General features: G+C 46.8%; 1 protein-coding gene across 1 annotated transcript in view; it reads right to left on the bottom strand.

Moving 5' to 3' along the window:
• LOC137525343 (uncharacterized) overlaps positions 1 to 15,370 on the bottom strand; it is a 440,546-nt gene that overhangs the window by 53,745 nt on the left and 371,431 nt on the right. Inside the window, 2 exon segments of the mRNA XM_068246397.1 lie at positions 8,591 to 8,982; positions 9,137 to 9,253. Of these exon segments, the coding sequence (XP_068102498.1) occupies positions 8,591 to 8,982; positions 9,137 to 9,253 (509 nt within the window).

Raw genomic sequence — 15,370 nt, 5'->3', positions numbered from 1 at the left:
GCTTTGCCCCCCCGTTTCTGTGGCTGCTTTGGTCATTGGTGTCGGTGCAGGGGGAAAAAAAACCCATACTGGTCGGAAAAAGGATGTGGGGAGCCTGGGGAGGACCCAGAGGGGTACGGATCTGACTTGTGCTTTATTTTCAATTACATCTTTACCACTTGCAATGGAATAAATAGAAGATGAACACAACCAATTACTAATTAGGCTTAGTACTGTATGTAGCCATGTTTATCCCATCATCCCACCTCAGCTCAGGGACTTGCTTTACAAACCAATGCGCTGAGTAGCATGAAAGAGCCCCGGGACTCTGTATAATATGCTGCCAGGTGCGTCTAGCAAGAAATAACCCACAACCAAAACATTTCCCACACTCAGTGCAGTAATAGAGCTTCTCACTAGTGATGGTCAAGTAGATGCAAATAACTTCGAGTTGATGCACATTTATGGAAATTGTTATGCAAATTTATTCAGCTTGAAAATTAACCAATCGAACATTACCTCAGCAGGAATTGATTGGTTAATTTTCAAGCTACATACATTTGCATAATAATTTTCATACATTTACATAATCTCAAAGTTATTTGCCTCTACTTAACCATCACTACTTCTCACCAGCGATGTGAGAGGGATAAGCGGAACTGAACAAGCCTGTTATTGGCCGCTGCACTCCACTCTCCATACTCCCTACTCCCAGCTAGTGTTGGGCGAACAGTGTTCGCCACTGTTCGGGTTCTGCAGAACATCACCCTGTTCGGGTGATGTTCGAGTTCGGCCGAACACCTGACGGTGCTCGGCCAAACCGTTCGGCCATATGGCCGAACTAAGAGCGCATGGCCGAACGTTCCCCGAACGTTCGGCTAGCGCTGTGATTGGCCGAACGGGTCACGTGGTTCGGACCCGAACGCGCTCTGATTGGCCGAACGGTCACGTGGTTCGGGTAAATAAATACCCGAACCACGTCATATCTCCGCCATTTGTCTGTGGGTTTAGCTTTGGGTAGGCAGGCAGGGTAGTTCGCGCTCCAGCCACGCTAGCCAGGGTCCCCCCTGTCATTGTGTCACTGCTGGGAACAGTAGTACACCGCTTGCTCAGCCACACTATATAGCATTCTGTTTACTGCCACTCTGTGTACCTCGCTCAGCCACACTATATAGCATTCTGTTTACTGCCACTCTGTGTCTGCTGGGAATAGTAGTACACCGCTTGCTCAGCCACACTATATAGCATTCTGTTTACTGCCACTCTGTGTACCTCGCTCAGCCACACTATATAGCATTCTGTTTACTGCCACTCTGTGTCTGCTGGGAATAGTGGTACACCGCTCGCTCAGCCACACTATATAGCATTCTGTTCACTGTTCTGTGTCTGCTTGGAATAGTGGTACACCGCTCGCTCAGCCACACTATATAGCATTCTGTTTACTGTTCTGTGTCTGCTGGGAATAGTGGTACACCGCTCGCTCAGCCACACTATATAGCATTCTGTTTACTGTTCTGTGTCTGCTGGGAATAGTGGTACACCGCTCGCTCAGCCACACTATATAGCATTCTGTGCACTGTTCTGTGTCTGCTGGGAATAGTGGTACACCGCTCGCTCAGCCACACTATATAGCATTCTGTTCACTGTTCTGTGTCTGCTGGGAATAGTGGTACACCGCTCGCTCAGCCACACTATATAGCATTCTGTTTACTGTTCTGTGTCTGCTGGGAATAGTGGTACACCGCTCGCTCATCCACACTATATAGCATTCTGTTCACTGTTCTGTGTCTGCTGGGAATAGTGGTACACCGCCCGCTCAGCCACACTATATAGCATTCTGTTCACTGTTCTGTGTCTGCTGGGAATAGTGGTACACCGCTCGCTCAGCCACACTATATAGCATTCTGTTCACTGTTCTGTGTCTGCTGGGAACAGTAGTACACCGCTCGCTCAGCCAGAGTATATAGCATTGTGTTTACTGCCACTCTGTGTACACCGCTCAGCCAGACTATATACCATTGTTTACTGACACTCTGTGTACACCGCTCAGCCAGACTATATACCATTGTTTACTGACACTCTGTGTACACCGCTCAGCCAGACTATATACCATTGTTTACTGCCACTCTGATTCTGCTGGGAACAGTAGTACACCGCTCGCTCAGCCAGACTATATAGCATTGTGTTTACTGCCACTCTGTGTACACCGCTCAGCCAGACTATATACCATTGTTTACTGACACTCTGTGTACACCGCTCAGCCAGACTATATACCATTGTTTACTGAAACTCTGTGTACACCGCTCAGCCAGACTATATACCATTGTTTACTGCCACTCTGATTCTGCTGGGAACAGTAGTACACCGCTCGCTCAGCCAGACTATATACCATTGTTTACTGACACTATATAGCAGACTATATAGCATTGTGTGTACACCGCTCAGCCAGACTATATACCATTGTTTACTGACACTCTGTGTACACCGCTCAGCCAGACTATATACCATTGTTTACTGCCACTCTGATTCTGCTGGGAACAGTAGTACACCGCTCGCTCAGCCAGACTATATACCATTGTTTACTGACACTCTGTGTACACCGCTCAGCCAGACTATATACCATTGTTTACTGCCACTCTGATTCTGCTGGGAACAGTAGTACACCGCTCGCTCAGCCAGACTATATACCATTGTTTACTGACACTCTGTGTACACCGCTCAGCCAGACTATATACCATTGTTTACTGCCACTCTGATTCTGCTGGGAACAGTAGTACACCGCTCGCTCAGCCAGACTATATACCATTGTTTACTGACACTATATAGCAGACTATATAGCATTGTGTGTACACCGCTCAGCCAGACTATATACCATTGTTTACTGACACTCTGTGTACACCGCTCAGCCAGACTATATACCATTGTTTACTGCCACTCTGATTCTGCTGGGAACAGTAGTACACCGCTCGCTCAGCCAGACTATATACCATTGTTTACTGACACTCTGTGTACACCGCTCAGCCAGACTATATACCATTGTTTACTGCCACTCTGATTCTGCTGGGAACAGTAGTACACCGCTCGCTCAGCCAGACTATATAGCATTGTGTTTACTGCCACTCTGTGTACACCGCTCAGCCACACTATATAGCATTGCGTACTCTGCCAGTCAGTGTGTATATTGCTGGGATCAGTAATACTCCACTCACCGTCAACCACTATATGAGCTCAACATGAGTTCCCCAGAGACCTCCGCTGTGAGCAGCACTCCCAACAACAGCAACAGCCAACGCCCCACGCAAGCTATAACATCCACCCCAGCAGCCAGTGGTCAGCAGCAGCCCTCCCCGGAGGAGAACGTTGTGTCCATCAGTCCGTCGCCAGAGCGATTAATGAGGGCTGCCATTGAGGAGATGATGGGGCCTGATGTGGAGGAGGAGGTCTGGCTCAGGCCAGCATCCCAAGTTAATGTTGAGGACGATGAGGGGTCTGTGTCTGGGGATGTTGGGGTGGCAGAGGTGGTGGGTGGGTCAGACTCAGGAGAAGAGTTGTATGATGAGGATGATGATCGGGACCATCTGTATGTGCCTCAGAGTCCGACCCCGGAAAACATGTTGTATCGTGTGTTTAGGTACTAAAATCTGCGTTCCCTCCCAGTAGTGTTGGGCGAACAGTGTTTGCCACTGTTCGGGTTCTGCAGAACATCACCCTGTTCGGGGTGACTATATAGCAGACTATATAGCATTGTGTTTAATGCCACTCTGTGTACACGGCTCAGCCACACTATATAGCATTGTGTTTACTTCCACTCTGTGTCTGCTGGGAACAGTAGTACACCGCTCACCCGCCACTGTATAGCATTGTGCTCTGTGTCACTGCTGACAATAGTGGTACACCGCTCACCCACCACTGTATAGCATTTCTGTACTGCCACTGTACTGCTGCCAGTCAGCGTGTACTTTAAGGATAAGTGAAATGAGGAAGAAATCCGGTGAAAGAGGGAGGGGCAAGGGAAGAGGTGTTTCCCCTGACGGTTCACGTACAGGCCACAGGGGAGCACCCAAGAAAACCCACTCAATACTGCCCATGTTGTCCAGGACAACAACCCTCACAGATCCAAAAGAACAGGACCAGATAATTACTTGGATGACCTCTCAAGCGTCCAGCAGTGGGTTAAGCAGCACCAGCACATCACGCACGAGGTCCGAGTCCTCAGCCAGTTAAAGTCTGGGCTTTCTTTGAAGACTGCACTGAGGATGTTACCATGGCGATTTGCAAGGTGTGCAAGACCCGCCTGAGCAGGGGGAAAAGTATTAACAACCTCTCCACCACCAGCATGAGCCGCCACATTCTATCCAAACATCCCACTCTGTGGGCAAACGCGGCAGGACAGGGTACCACCAGCAACACTGCCTCCCTTGGGTTCACCAGACTCACCACCAGACCCGCCTCAGCAGCAGCAGTAGCCCAGCCATTGCGTGGTTCACAACATTCACAAACATCAGACGATGCTGACACTGTCACTTTCCGGACTAGTGCTCTTGAGGTCTCCCAGTGTTCATCAAACACAACAACCAACAGCCCTTCGGTGTGCAGCGCTACGGTTGAGTTGTCTGTCTCTGAGATGTTTGAGCACAAGAGGAAATTGCCAGCAAATGACCCCCGGGCCGTGGCAGTAACAGCCAGCCAGCATAGCCAAGCTTCTGGCCTGCGAAATGCTGCCATATCGAGTGGTGGAGACAAACAGCTTCAAGGGCATGATGTCAGTGGCCATCCCACGTTACGTTGTTCCCAGCCGCTACCACTTTGCGCGCTCTGCAGTGCCTGAGTTGCATGAGCACGTGGTCAGCTAAATAACCCGAAGCTTGAAGAATGCCGTTGCCTGCAAGGTTCACCTCACCACTGACACCTGGACGAGTGCGTTCGGCCAGGGTCGATACATCTCCCTTACCGCGCACTGGGTGAACCTTGTGGAGCCTGGCAGCGATTCCTCACCTGCTACGGCGCGGGTGTTGCCCACGCCGCAAACAGCTGGATAACAACAGCAGCACCTACCTCTCTGACTCCTTCTCCTCCAACGCATCTCAAAGCTGTACCTCATCCGGAAATGCTAACCCAGCACCAGCAGCAGTAGGATCGTGGAAGCAGTGCAGCACAGCTGTTGGCATGCGTCAGCAAGCGTTGCTGAAGCTGATCTGCCTTGGGGATAAGCAGCACACAGGGGAGGAAATTTGGAGGGGAATAAAGGAACAGACGGATTTGTGGCTGGCACCGCTGGACCTGAAACCGGGCATGAAGCTAGACACCTGGCACGAACTGGCAATGTACGCAATAGAGGTGCTGGCTTGCCCGGCAGCCAGCGTTATGTCGGAACGCTGTTTCAGTGCTGCCGGAGGCATCATCACAGATCGGCGTATCCGCCTCTCCACAGAAAATGCAGACCGTCTGACTCAAATTAAAATGAATCAATCCTGGATTGGAAACGACTACGCAACACTCCTGGACCCCAACCAAGTAACATGACCGATGAACATCTGGGATGGTTTAGCGTTTCCGGTCCCTGTTTATTGAACCTCTCATCTGTATTACATTTATGACTGCATGGCGGCAAAAAGCATTGCTGCTATATCCGCACGCTTTTTGTCCTCATGCAAGGCCTGGGTTGTTGTGTCTCACAAAGCGTGGCCTTCTCCTCCTGCGCCTCCTCCTGTTCCATCACGTGTGCTGCTGCTGCTGCTGCTGCTGCTGCTGCTGGGTTACCGTTGCCGGTCCCTGTTTATGGAACCTCTTATCTTTATTACATTTATGACTACATGGCGGTACAAAGCATGCTATCCGCACGCTTTTTGTCCTCATGCAAGGCCTGGGTTGTTGTGTCTCACAAAGCGTGGCCTTCTCCTCCTGCGCCTCCTCCTGTTCCATCACGTGTGCTGCTGCTGCTGCTGCTGCTGCTGGGTTACCGTTGCCGCGTGGTCCCTGTTTATGGAACCTCTTATCTTTATTACATTTATGACTACATGGCGGTACAAAGCATGCTATCCGCACGCTTTTTGTCCTCATGCAAGGCCTGGGTTGTTGTGTCTCACAAAGCGTGGCCTTCTCCTCCTGCGCCTCCTCCTGTTCCATCACGTGTGCTGCTGCTGCTGCTGGGTTACCGTTGCCGCGTGGTCCCTGTTTATTGAACCTCTTATCTTTATTACATTTATGACTACATGGCGGTACAAAGCATGCTATCCGCACGCTTTTTGTCCTCATGCAAGGCCTGGGTTGTTGTGTCTCACAAAGCGTGGCCTTCTCCTCCTGCGCCTCCTCCTGTTCCATCACGTGTGCTGCTGCTGCTGCTGCTGCTGGGTTAGCGTTGCCGCGTGGTCCCTGTTTATTGAACCTCTTATCTTTATTACATTTATGACTACATGGCGGTACAAAGCATGCTATCCGCACGCTTTTTGTCCTCATGCAAGGCCTGGGTTGTTGTGTCTCACAAAGCGTGGCCTTCTCCTCCTGCGCCTCCTCCTGTTCCATCACGTGTGCTGCTGCTGGGTTAGCGTTGCCGCGTGGTCCCTGTTTATTGAACCACTTATCTTTATTACATTTATGACTGCATGGTGGTACAAAGCATGCTATCCGCACGCTTCTTGTCCTCATGCAAGGCCTGGGTTGTTGTGTCTCAAAGCGTGGCCTTCTCCTCCTGCGCCACCCTCCTCCTGTTCCATCACGTGTGCTGCTGCTGGGTTAGCATTACCGGTCCCTTTTCCTGGAACCTCTTATATGTATTACATTTATGACTGCATGCCGACAAAAAGCATGTTACCTGTGCAAAGAAAACAGACATTTCCCGCATTTAAAAGACAGTTTTCCCTTTGAAACTTTAAAATCGATTTTCTCAAAAACTATAAGCTCTTTTTGCTAAATTTTTTTTTCCTCTTGTACCCACTCCCAAGGTGCACATACCCTGTAAATTTGGGGTATGTAGCATGTAAGGAGGCTTTACAAACCACAAAAGTTCGGGTCCCCATTGACTTCCATTATGTTCGGAGTTCGGGTCGAACACCCGAACATCGCGGCCATGTTCGGCCTGTTCGGCCCGAACCCGAACATCTAGATGTTCGCCCAACACTACTCCCAGCTGTGTTGGGGAGATGGAGAGCAGTATGCAGTAGGGCTGTGGAGTCGGTACAAAAATCCACCGACTCCGACTCCTCAGTTTAGGATTCCACCGACTCAGGCTCCTCTAATTTGCATATTACAATCTTGTTGATTGAAATTATGTAATATAAAATTCACCTCTTAACTGCCAACACTTAGGAATTTTAAAAGACAACTGAAGTGAGAAGGATATGGAGACTGCTATATTTATTCTCTTTAGTCATAGACTAAAACTAGTCCTTGGTAAGAGTACTTGTAAAAGGTACAGACCAGAACAAAGAACATCTATCAGGCCCTAGGCAATGTAACTGTGGGTACATGAAAGAGTGATGTGCAGGTACTCTGCAGGAGAATGAGACGATTCTTCCTCTATTACACATTCTTCATGCACAATCTGAACCATGTTTATGGGCGAAAGACAACACCTCTGTGTTCAATGTGCACAACATTATCAGTGCATTCCCTGCAGCTCTGTGGGGAGAGCATATGTAGAGTATAGTACTACTGTGTAACAAAGTAAACCTGAGACAGATGAAATTAAAGTTTTATACATATTTGGGGCTTCCTCCAGCCCCCCTTCAGGCTAATCATTCCCTTGCTGTCCTCCTCCGCCACCTGTATCTTCTGCTATGACTCCAGGTACTTGAGCCAGTAGGGCGCAGTGGGCATGCACACACTCTGCCGCCGGGAGCGTACTACACCTGCGCAGCACTAATGCGCAGGTGCAGAATGCTCCTGGCTGTGGGAGCGGCACATGGCCGGACTGCGCTGACTGGCTGAATTACCGGGACTCATAGCAGAAGATCCAGGTGGTGGAGGTGGACAGCGAGGGACTGATTGGCCTGAAGGGGGCTGGAAGAAGCCCCAGGTATGTATAAAACTCTTCTTTTCATCCGTCTCAGGTACCCTTTAATTCGTAGTCACCAAACCAAATTTTAACAACATATCAAATTATTTGATTTCATGAGCAAAGAGAGTGCATACATTTGCATAAATCAGAATCAACGCAGAATGATTTCCATCTCATTGACCATCTCTATTAGTGACACGGCTACACATCAGGCTTTATTCTTACAGCATAGATGTTATTTAGTATATAGAAGAGATTCCTGTGTACACATCATATATACAGTCACAATCAGATGTGTATGTCTGACTTTAAAAATACAGGGACTGCTTTATTGAAGCAGCACAAGTAACTAATTTTGATTGGTTTATTTAATTTTTGTGGACTAAGCACAGCTATTACTGTATATATACATTATTCATGATTTTATCATATTTTCTATTTCAATTACAGTTTAAATTCATTAGGAGTTGGTGCTTTTTTCCAAGACTCCGACTCCAGGCACCCAAAATTGCTCTGACTCCACAGCCCTGGTATGCAGTGGCCAGTTCAGGCTCACTAAAGGTGAAGTTATGTTTCACTGACTCTTATTTTCCACCTGTGTGAGATCTCTCATGCCTGAGAAGATTTGATTTCTGTGCAAAACATTTCCCACACTCAGCACATGAATACGGCTTCTCACCAATGTGAGATCTCTCATGGATGACAAGCTCTGCTTTCCGTACAAAACATTTCCCACACTCAGCACATGAATAGGGCTTCTCACCAGTGTGATATCTCTCATGCCTTAGTAGATTCGATTTCTGTAAAAAACATTTCCCACACTCAGCACATGAGTAGGGCTTCTCACCAGTGTGAGATCTCGCATGACTGACAAGCTCTGATTTCTGTACAAAACATTTCTTACACTCAGGACATGAATAGGGCTTCTCACCAGTGTGAGTTCTCTCATGGATGACAAGCTCTGCTTTCCGTACAAAACATTTCCCACACTCAGCACATTAATAGGGCTTCACACCAGTGTGAGTTCTCTCATGACTGACAAGGTATGATTTCTGTACAAAACATTTCCCACACTCAGCACATGAATATGGCTTCTCACCAGTGTGATATCTCATGGATAACAAGCTCAGCTTTCCTTACAAAATATTTCCCACACTCAGCACATGAATAGGGCTTCTCTCCAGTGTGATATCTCTCATGCCTTAGTAGATTCGATTTCTGTACAAAACATTTCCCACACTCAGTACATGAATACAGCTTCTCACCAGTGTGAGTTCTCTTGCGTAGGCCTAGATTTGATTTCCACACAAAACATTTACCACCTGTGGAACAGGAATGAGACCCTCCAGCAGGGGGAGAGCTGTGCTGGGTAAGAGGCCCCTCAGGATTATACAGGTGAGGGGAATCTGAGGTAATTTTTGGGGTAACCAGGATATCTGCAGGAGACTCTTGTCCAGTGACATCATCATCCGCTGTACTGTCTGTGGATACAGAGAGACGAGTCTCTGAGAGGTTCCTGATGCCGGGACTCTGTGCTGCAAATAGAGAAACATCATCACTTCCTGTTAGATAATTCTGAGGGGAGAAACAAGCGGCCAATCTCCTGACTACAACTTTGGCTTGCATGAAATTGTTATGTAGCTGGGAGTTCAGCCAATCAAATGCATTTCCTAGCAAATCTGATTATCTGCATACAATCTGCATACATTTGCATACACAGAGGTATTTGCATGTCACTGACCCCTCCCACACCTTAAGCATTGGCCATACATTGAGCAGCAGTGAATGTAGAGCTTGATGAGACAGTGGAAGCAATGTGTTACTCCTGTGACAACAGACCTATATGTACTTATAGCAAGAGATCTGTGTTATGTTTGTAGAGCAATGTGGTGTCACTTCCACATTCTTATTACCGCTGTGTCCTCGTGTCACTCATATGCCCCGTGTAATGTACACGTTTCTCTCTCCTATTCCCAATTAAGCAAATAAGGAAACTGTGACTGGGGATGGTCTGACATTTCCATCAGAACGCCGATTTCCAAAACATAAATGCAACAATAGGCATAATTCACAAAGGATTTTCACCTGTTTTCCTGTTTCCACCTCGTCTATGTTACATTTTTAGGCTTCCAAAGAGCAAAAATATAATATAATTAAGGTAAGAAAAGTAATATTGAAATGAAGTTATTCAGAAACAACTTACTTTGAGTGATTATTTTGCTTGTAAATGTGCTGAAAGGTTATTTTTATAAATGAGGTGATAAGTCGTGTATGAGAAGTTTTGTGAATAGAGCCCAATGTCAGAATGCCGCATTACAGCAACTCGGAAATGTCAGCCAATCACTGAGCTCAGAAGCATCGGACCAATCAGAGAATGCAGAATATTTCTGTGGAAATGGGAATCCCGCAGGCAGTGGTGCTCATCTGGATCTCGTGATCACAGATAACCCGTGATCACGAGTTATTTTGCATGAATCCAGACTCTAATTCGAATACGGAGATCGATACCGATCACGGGTCTGAATTCAAGTGCATCTGGATTTTGCAATTGAATCCGGACGTGATCACAGGTGTTAACCAGTGATCACGAATCCGGATTCTGCTAGGCATGCGTTATCCAGGGGATGATGTTATTGGGCCAATCAGAAGGCCCCCAGCCGAGGCCCTAGCAACCAATCAGAGGAGAGGAGCCTGGCCCTCCCCTCCTCTATATAAAGCGGCAGCCATGTTGAGGAACTCGTCCTTGCTTGTGACTCTGTGGTACTGAGAGCATCTCCAGTGCTGCTGTTCGTCTGAGCAAGTACTTTTCTTGTGTTTTACACAGCATTTTACATCCTACACACCTTTATTACACATTTATTGTACTCATTTATTGATAGATATTGATTTGATTGTTATAGTTCAGTCAGCTAGTGTAGTGTATATACTGTATACTGTGCTAGGCTAGTGTTAGGTCTGTGTGCAGGCTAGGCCTGCTAGCATAGGGTAGCTTTAGCCTACTAGCCTGTAGGTAGGTTAGGGATTATAGTTAGTTGTTGTGTACTGGTTTAGTTATTTGTACTGTTAGTCTGTGAGTTGCTTTAGTGACGCAGGCAGCTGCAGTAGTTAGTCACTTAGCAGGCAGGCCAGCATCTGTTGTGATTTAGGACTGCTGCGTCTGCCTGACTTTATTGATTGTGTGACAGACTTTTATTTATCACTGTCTGTCACACTATAGTTACTTAGTTATCGATTACTGTACACTACACTACTACTACTAGTTTAAAAAAAAAAAAAAAACCTTTCAATTTTTTCCGGTCACCTCACCAACCCACGACTCCTTATTAAAGTTTACACCCATTCCCGCCTTTTATATACATTTTTTTTCCTTGTATTTATATATTGTACAATGACTGGCAGAGGTAGAGGCACCACCAGGAGAGGGAGCGCTGCCGCCACCACTGTTGGAAGGTCTGTGATTGGTCTGTCGCCAGCCACTGACCGCAGAGTTGTGGAGGAGGGAGCAGAGGTGCAGCAGCAGCGTGTTGCTCCAATCTTTGAGACGAGTCATAACCGCCGGCCCATTGAGGAGAGTCAGGCACAGGCTGTCGTGCAAATGATGGCGGAGCAGCAGGCCACCGTTTCCAGCCAGACCTCCAGTGAGACCAGTGCCACCACCAGCACTCCAGTCTGCAGCAGCCGCCCTCCACCACTGCTTGAGGTCACGTCGATCCCAGCAGCCAGCCTGCCCTCACTGAGCTTGCTCTTCACCCCAAGGACTGCGAGGAGGAGGAAGAGGAGGAAGGAGGAGGAGGAGGAAGGAGGAGCATGTGAAGAAGAAGAACCAGGTGGTGAAGAAGAAGATCGTGAAGATGATGGTGAGAAAGAAGATGGTGAAAAAGAAAAAGAAGACGGTGAAGAAAAAGATGAAGAGAAGAAAAAGAAGAAGGTGAAGACGGTGAAGAAGAATAAACAAACAAACAAACAGAAAAAAATGTTTTCCATCAATTTTTTTTATTACACCTCCACATATATTTAATTGTGTTTTTTCTTTAAAAAAAAAGATACTTTAAGGCCATTCGTGATTATGACTTGTGATCTGGATTCAATTCGTGATCACGACTCGAATGCGAACTCAAATCAAATTCTATGGTCGTGATCACGGCCGAATCTGGATTAGACCCAGACCCGGATTTGAATGCACTTGAATCAAATTTGGGTCCATTCGAGCAAGCCTGCCCACGGGATGCCTCCGCACTCTCTGTATTTCCCAGTCCTGTAATTGGACTTACATTTCAGAAAATTACCATAAAAAAAGGAACACCACGGTTATTTCAGGCCAATCAGCGTACCGTGGATTACATACGGAAATGTGCAAACTCTGTGCACATCCACAACTATAGCATACATTAAATAGAGCAGAATTTACCGGCCAATCAGATTCTCTACCAATCTGGGCCAATTATAGGCCCTAGCAACCAGATCCTAGCTACCTATCACAGGCTCTCCCTCCCCTCTTGTATATAAGAGAGGTAAGACTGTCAGCCATTTTGTGGGTTCAGTGAGGAGGAGGATATTGAGGGAGACAGTGCACTGCATTGTGCTGCAGAGAATCAGTTGTGTGTGGATTGAGTTGTGTGACAGAATCTGGTGAGTTGTGAGATAGTGAGTGAGTGAGGAGTGAATAGACAGACAGATTGTAGTGCACTAGTGAGTGAGAAGGAGGAGTTTGCTTAAATTGGTGTGATAGAGCAGAAAGTCAGATGTGAGTGTAGAGAGGTCTAGTGATCAGGGCTGTGGAGTCTGTACAAAAATACACCGACTCCTCAGGATTCCACCGACTTAGACTCCTATAACTTGCATATTACAATCTTGTTGATTGAAAGTATGTGATATAAAATGCATCTCTTAACTGCCAATGCTTAAGAATTTTAAAAGACAACTGAACTGAGAGGGATATGGAGGCTGCCATATTTATTCCCTTTTAAACAATGCCAGTTACCTGGTTATCCAGCTGATCTTCTGCCTCTAACACTTTTAGTCATAGGCTTAGGCCTCATTCACATCATACGCGCTTCCGTGCACATTTGGAAGCGCGTATGACGTGGTAACATGTAAGAACAGCAGAAGGGTATAGACAGCCTTTCTGCCGTTCACATCAAATGCGCTGCGCAGCAGTATGATGTGCTATGATGCGCTTGCGTACTGCTGCATGCATTCTGCCCACAAGCGAAGAGTTGATCCATTCACTGTCAATGGATGGGATCAGCAGTGCAGCGGGTAGCAGTGCAGATGGCGTGCGATCATACGCGATGTGTTCCGATCGCACGGCCATCTGCGCTTCATAGATGTGAACTAGGCCTAAAACTAGTCCTTGGTAAGAGTACTTGTAGAAGGTACAGACAGGAACAAATAACATCTATCAGGCCCTAGACAATGTAACTGTGGGTACATGTAAGAGTGATGTGCAGGTACGCTGCAGGGGAATGAGGAGATTCTTCCTCTATTACACATTCTTCATGCACAATCTGAATCAGGTTTATGGGTGATAGACAACACCTCTGTGTTCAATGTACACAACATTCTCAGTGGATTTCCTGCAGCTCTGTGTAGAGTGCATAAGTAGAGTATAGTACTACTGTGTAACTTAAAGTAAACTGAGACAGATGAAAGTTTTATACATACCTGGGGCTTCCTCCAGCCCCCTTCAGGCTAATCAGTCCCTTGCTGTCCTCCTCCACCACCTGGATCTTCTGCTATGGGTCCAGGCACTTGAGCCAGTCGGGCGCAGTGCGCAAGCACACACTCTGCCACCAGGAACGTACTACACCTGTGCAGCACTATTGCGCAGATGCAGAATGCTCCTGGCTGTGGAAGCAGCATGTGGCCAGACTGCGCTGACTGGCTGAATTACCAGGACTCATAGCAGAAGATCCAGGTGGTGGAGGACAGAGAGGGACTGATTGGCCTGAAGGGGGCTGGAAGAAGCCCCAGGTATGTATAAAACTTTTCTTTTCATCCATCTCAGGTACCCTTTAATTCGTAGTCACCAAACCAAATTTTAACAACATATCAAATTATTTGATTTAATGAGCAAAAGGAGTGCATACATTTGCATAAATCAGCATCAACGCAGAATGAGTTCCATCTCATTGACCATCTCTATTAGTGACACAGCTACACATCAGGCTTTATTCTTACAGCATTGATGTTATTTAGTATAGATAAAAGATTCCTGTTTAAACATCATATATACAGTCACAATCAGATATGTACAGTGGTTTGCAAAAGTATTCGGCCCCCTTGAAGTTTTCCACATTTTGTCATATTACTGCCACAAACATGAGTCAATTTTATTGGAATTCCAAGTGAAAGACCAACACAAAGTGGTGTACACATGAGAAGTGGAACAAAATCATACACGATTCCAAACATTTTTTACAAATCAATAACTGCAAAGTGGGGTGTGCTCAATTATTCAGCCCCCTTTGGCCTGAGTGCAGTCAGTTGCCCATAGACATTGCCTGATGAGTGCTAATGACTAAATAGAGTGCACCTGTGTGTAATCTAATGTCAGTACAAATACAGCTGCTCTGTGACGGCCTCAGAGGTTGTCTAAGAGAATATTGGGAGCAACAACACCATGAAGTCCAAAGAACACACCAGACAGGTCAGGGATAAAGTTATTGAGAAATTTAAAGCAGGCTTAGGCTAAAAAAAGATTTCCAAAGCCTTGAACATCCCACGGAACACTGTTAAAGCGATCATTCAGAAATGGAAGGAGTATGGCACAACTGTAAACCTACCAAGACAAAGCCGTCCACCTAAACTCCCAGGCCGAACAAGGACAGCGCTGATCAGAAATGCAGTCATGGTGACTCTGGGTGAGCTGCAGAGATCTACAGCTCAGGTGGGGGAATCTGTTCATAGGACAACTATTAGTCATGCACTGCACAAAGTTGGCCTTTATGGAAGAGTGCCAAGAAGAAAGCCATTGTTAACAGAAAAGCATAAGAAGTCCCGTTTGCAGCTTGCCACAAGCCATGTGGGGGACACAGCAAACACGTGGAAGAAGGTGCTCTGGTCAGATGAGACCAAAATTGAACTTTTTGGCCAAAATGCAAAACGCTATGTGTGGCGGAAAACTAACATTGCACATCACTCTGAACACACCATCCCCACTGTCAAATATGGTGGTGGTGGCATCATGTTCTGGGGGTGCTTCTCTTCAGCAGGGACAGGGAAGCTGGTCAGAGTTGATAGTAAGATGGATGGAGCCAAATCCAGGGCAATCTTGGAAGAAAACCTCTTGGAGTCTGCAAAAGACTTGAGACTGGGGCGGAGGTTCACCTTCCAGCAGGACAATGACCCTAAACATAAAGCCAGGGCAACAATGGAATGGTTTAAAACAAAACA

Source organism: Hyperolius riggenbachi, chromosome 7 (assembly GCF_040937935.1).
Source record: "Hyperolius riggenbachi isolate aHypRig1 chromosome 7, aHypRig1.pri, whole genome shotgun sequence".
Classification (NCBI taxonomy): domain Eukaryota; kingdom Metazoa; phylum Chordata; class Amphibia; order Anura; family Hyperoliidae; genus Hyperolius; species Hyperolius riggenbachi.
This window is presented reverse-complemented; position numbering and strand designations above follow the sequence as displayed.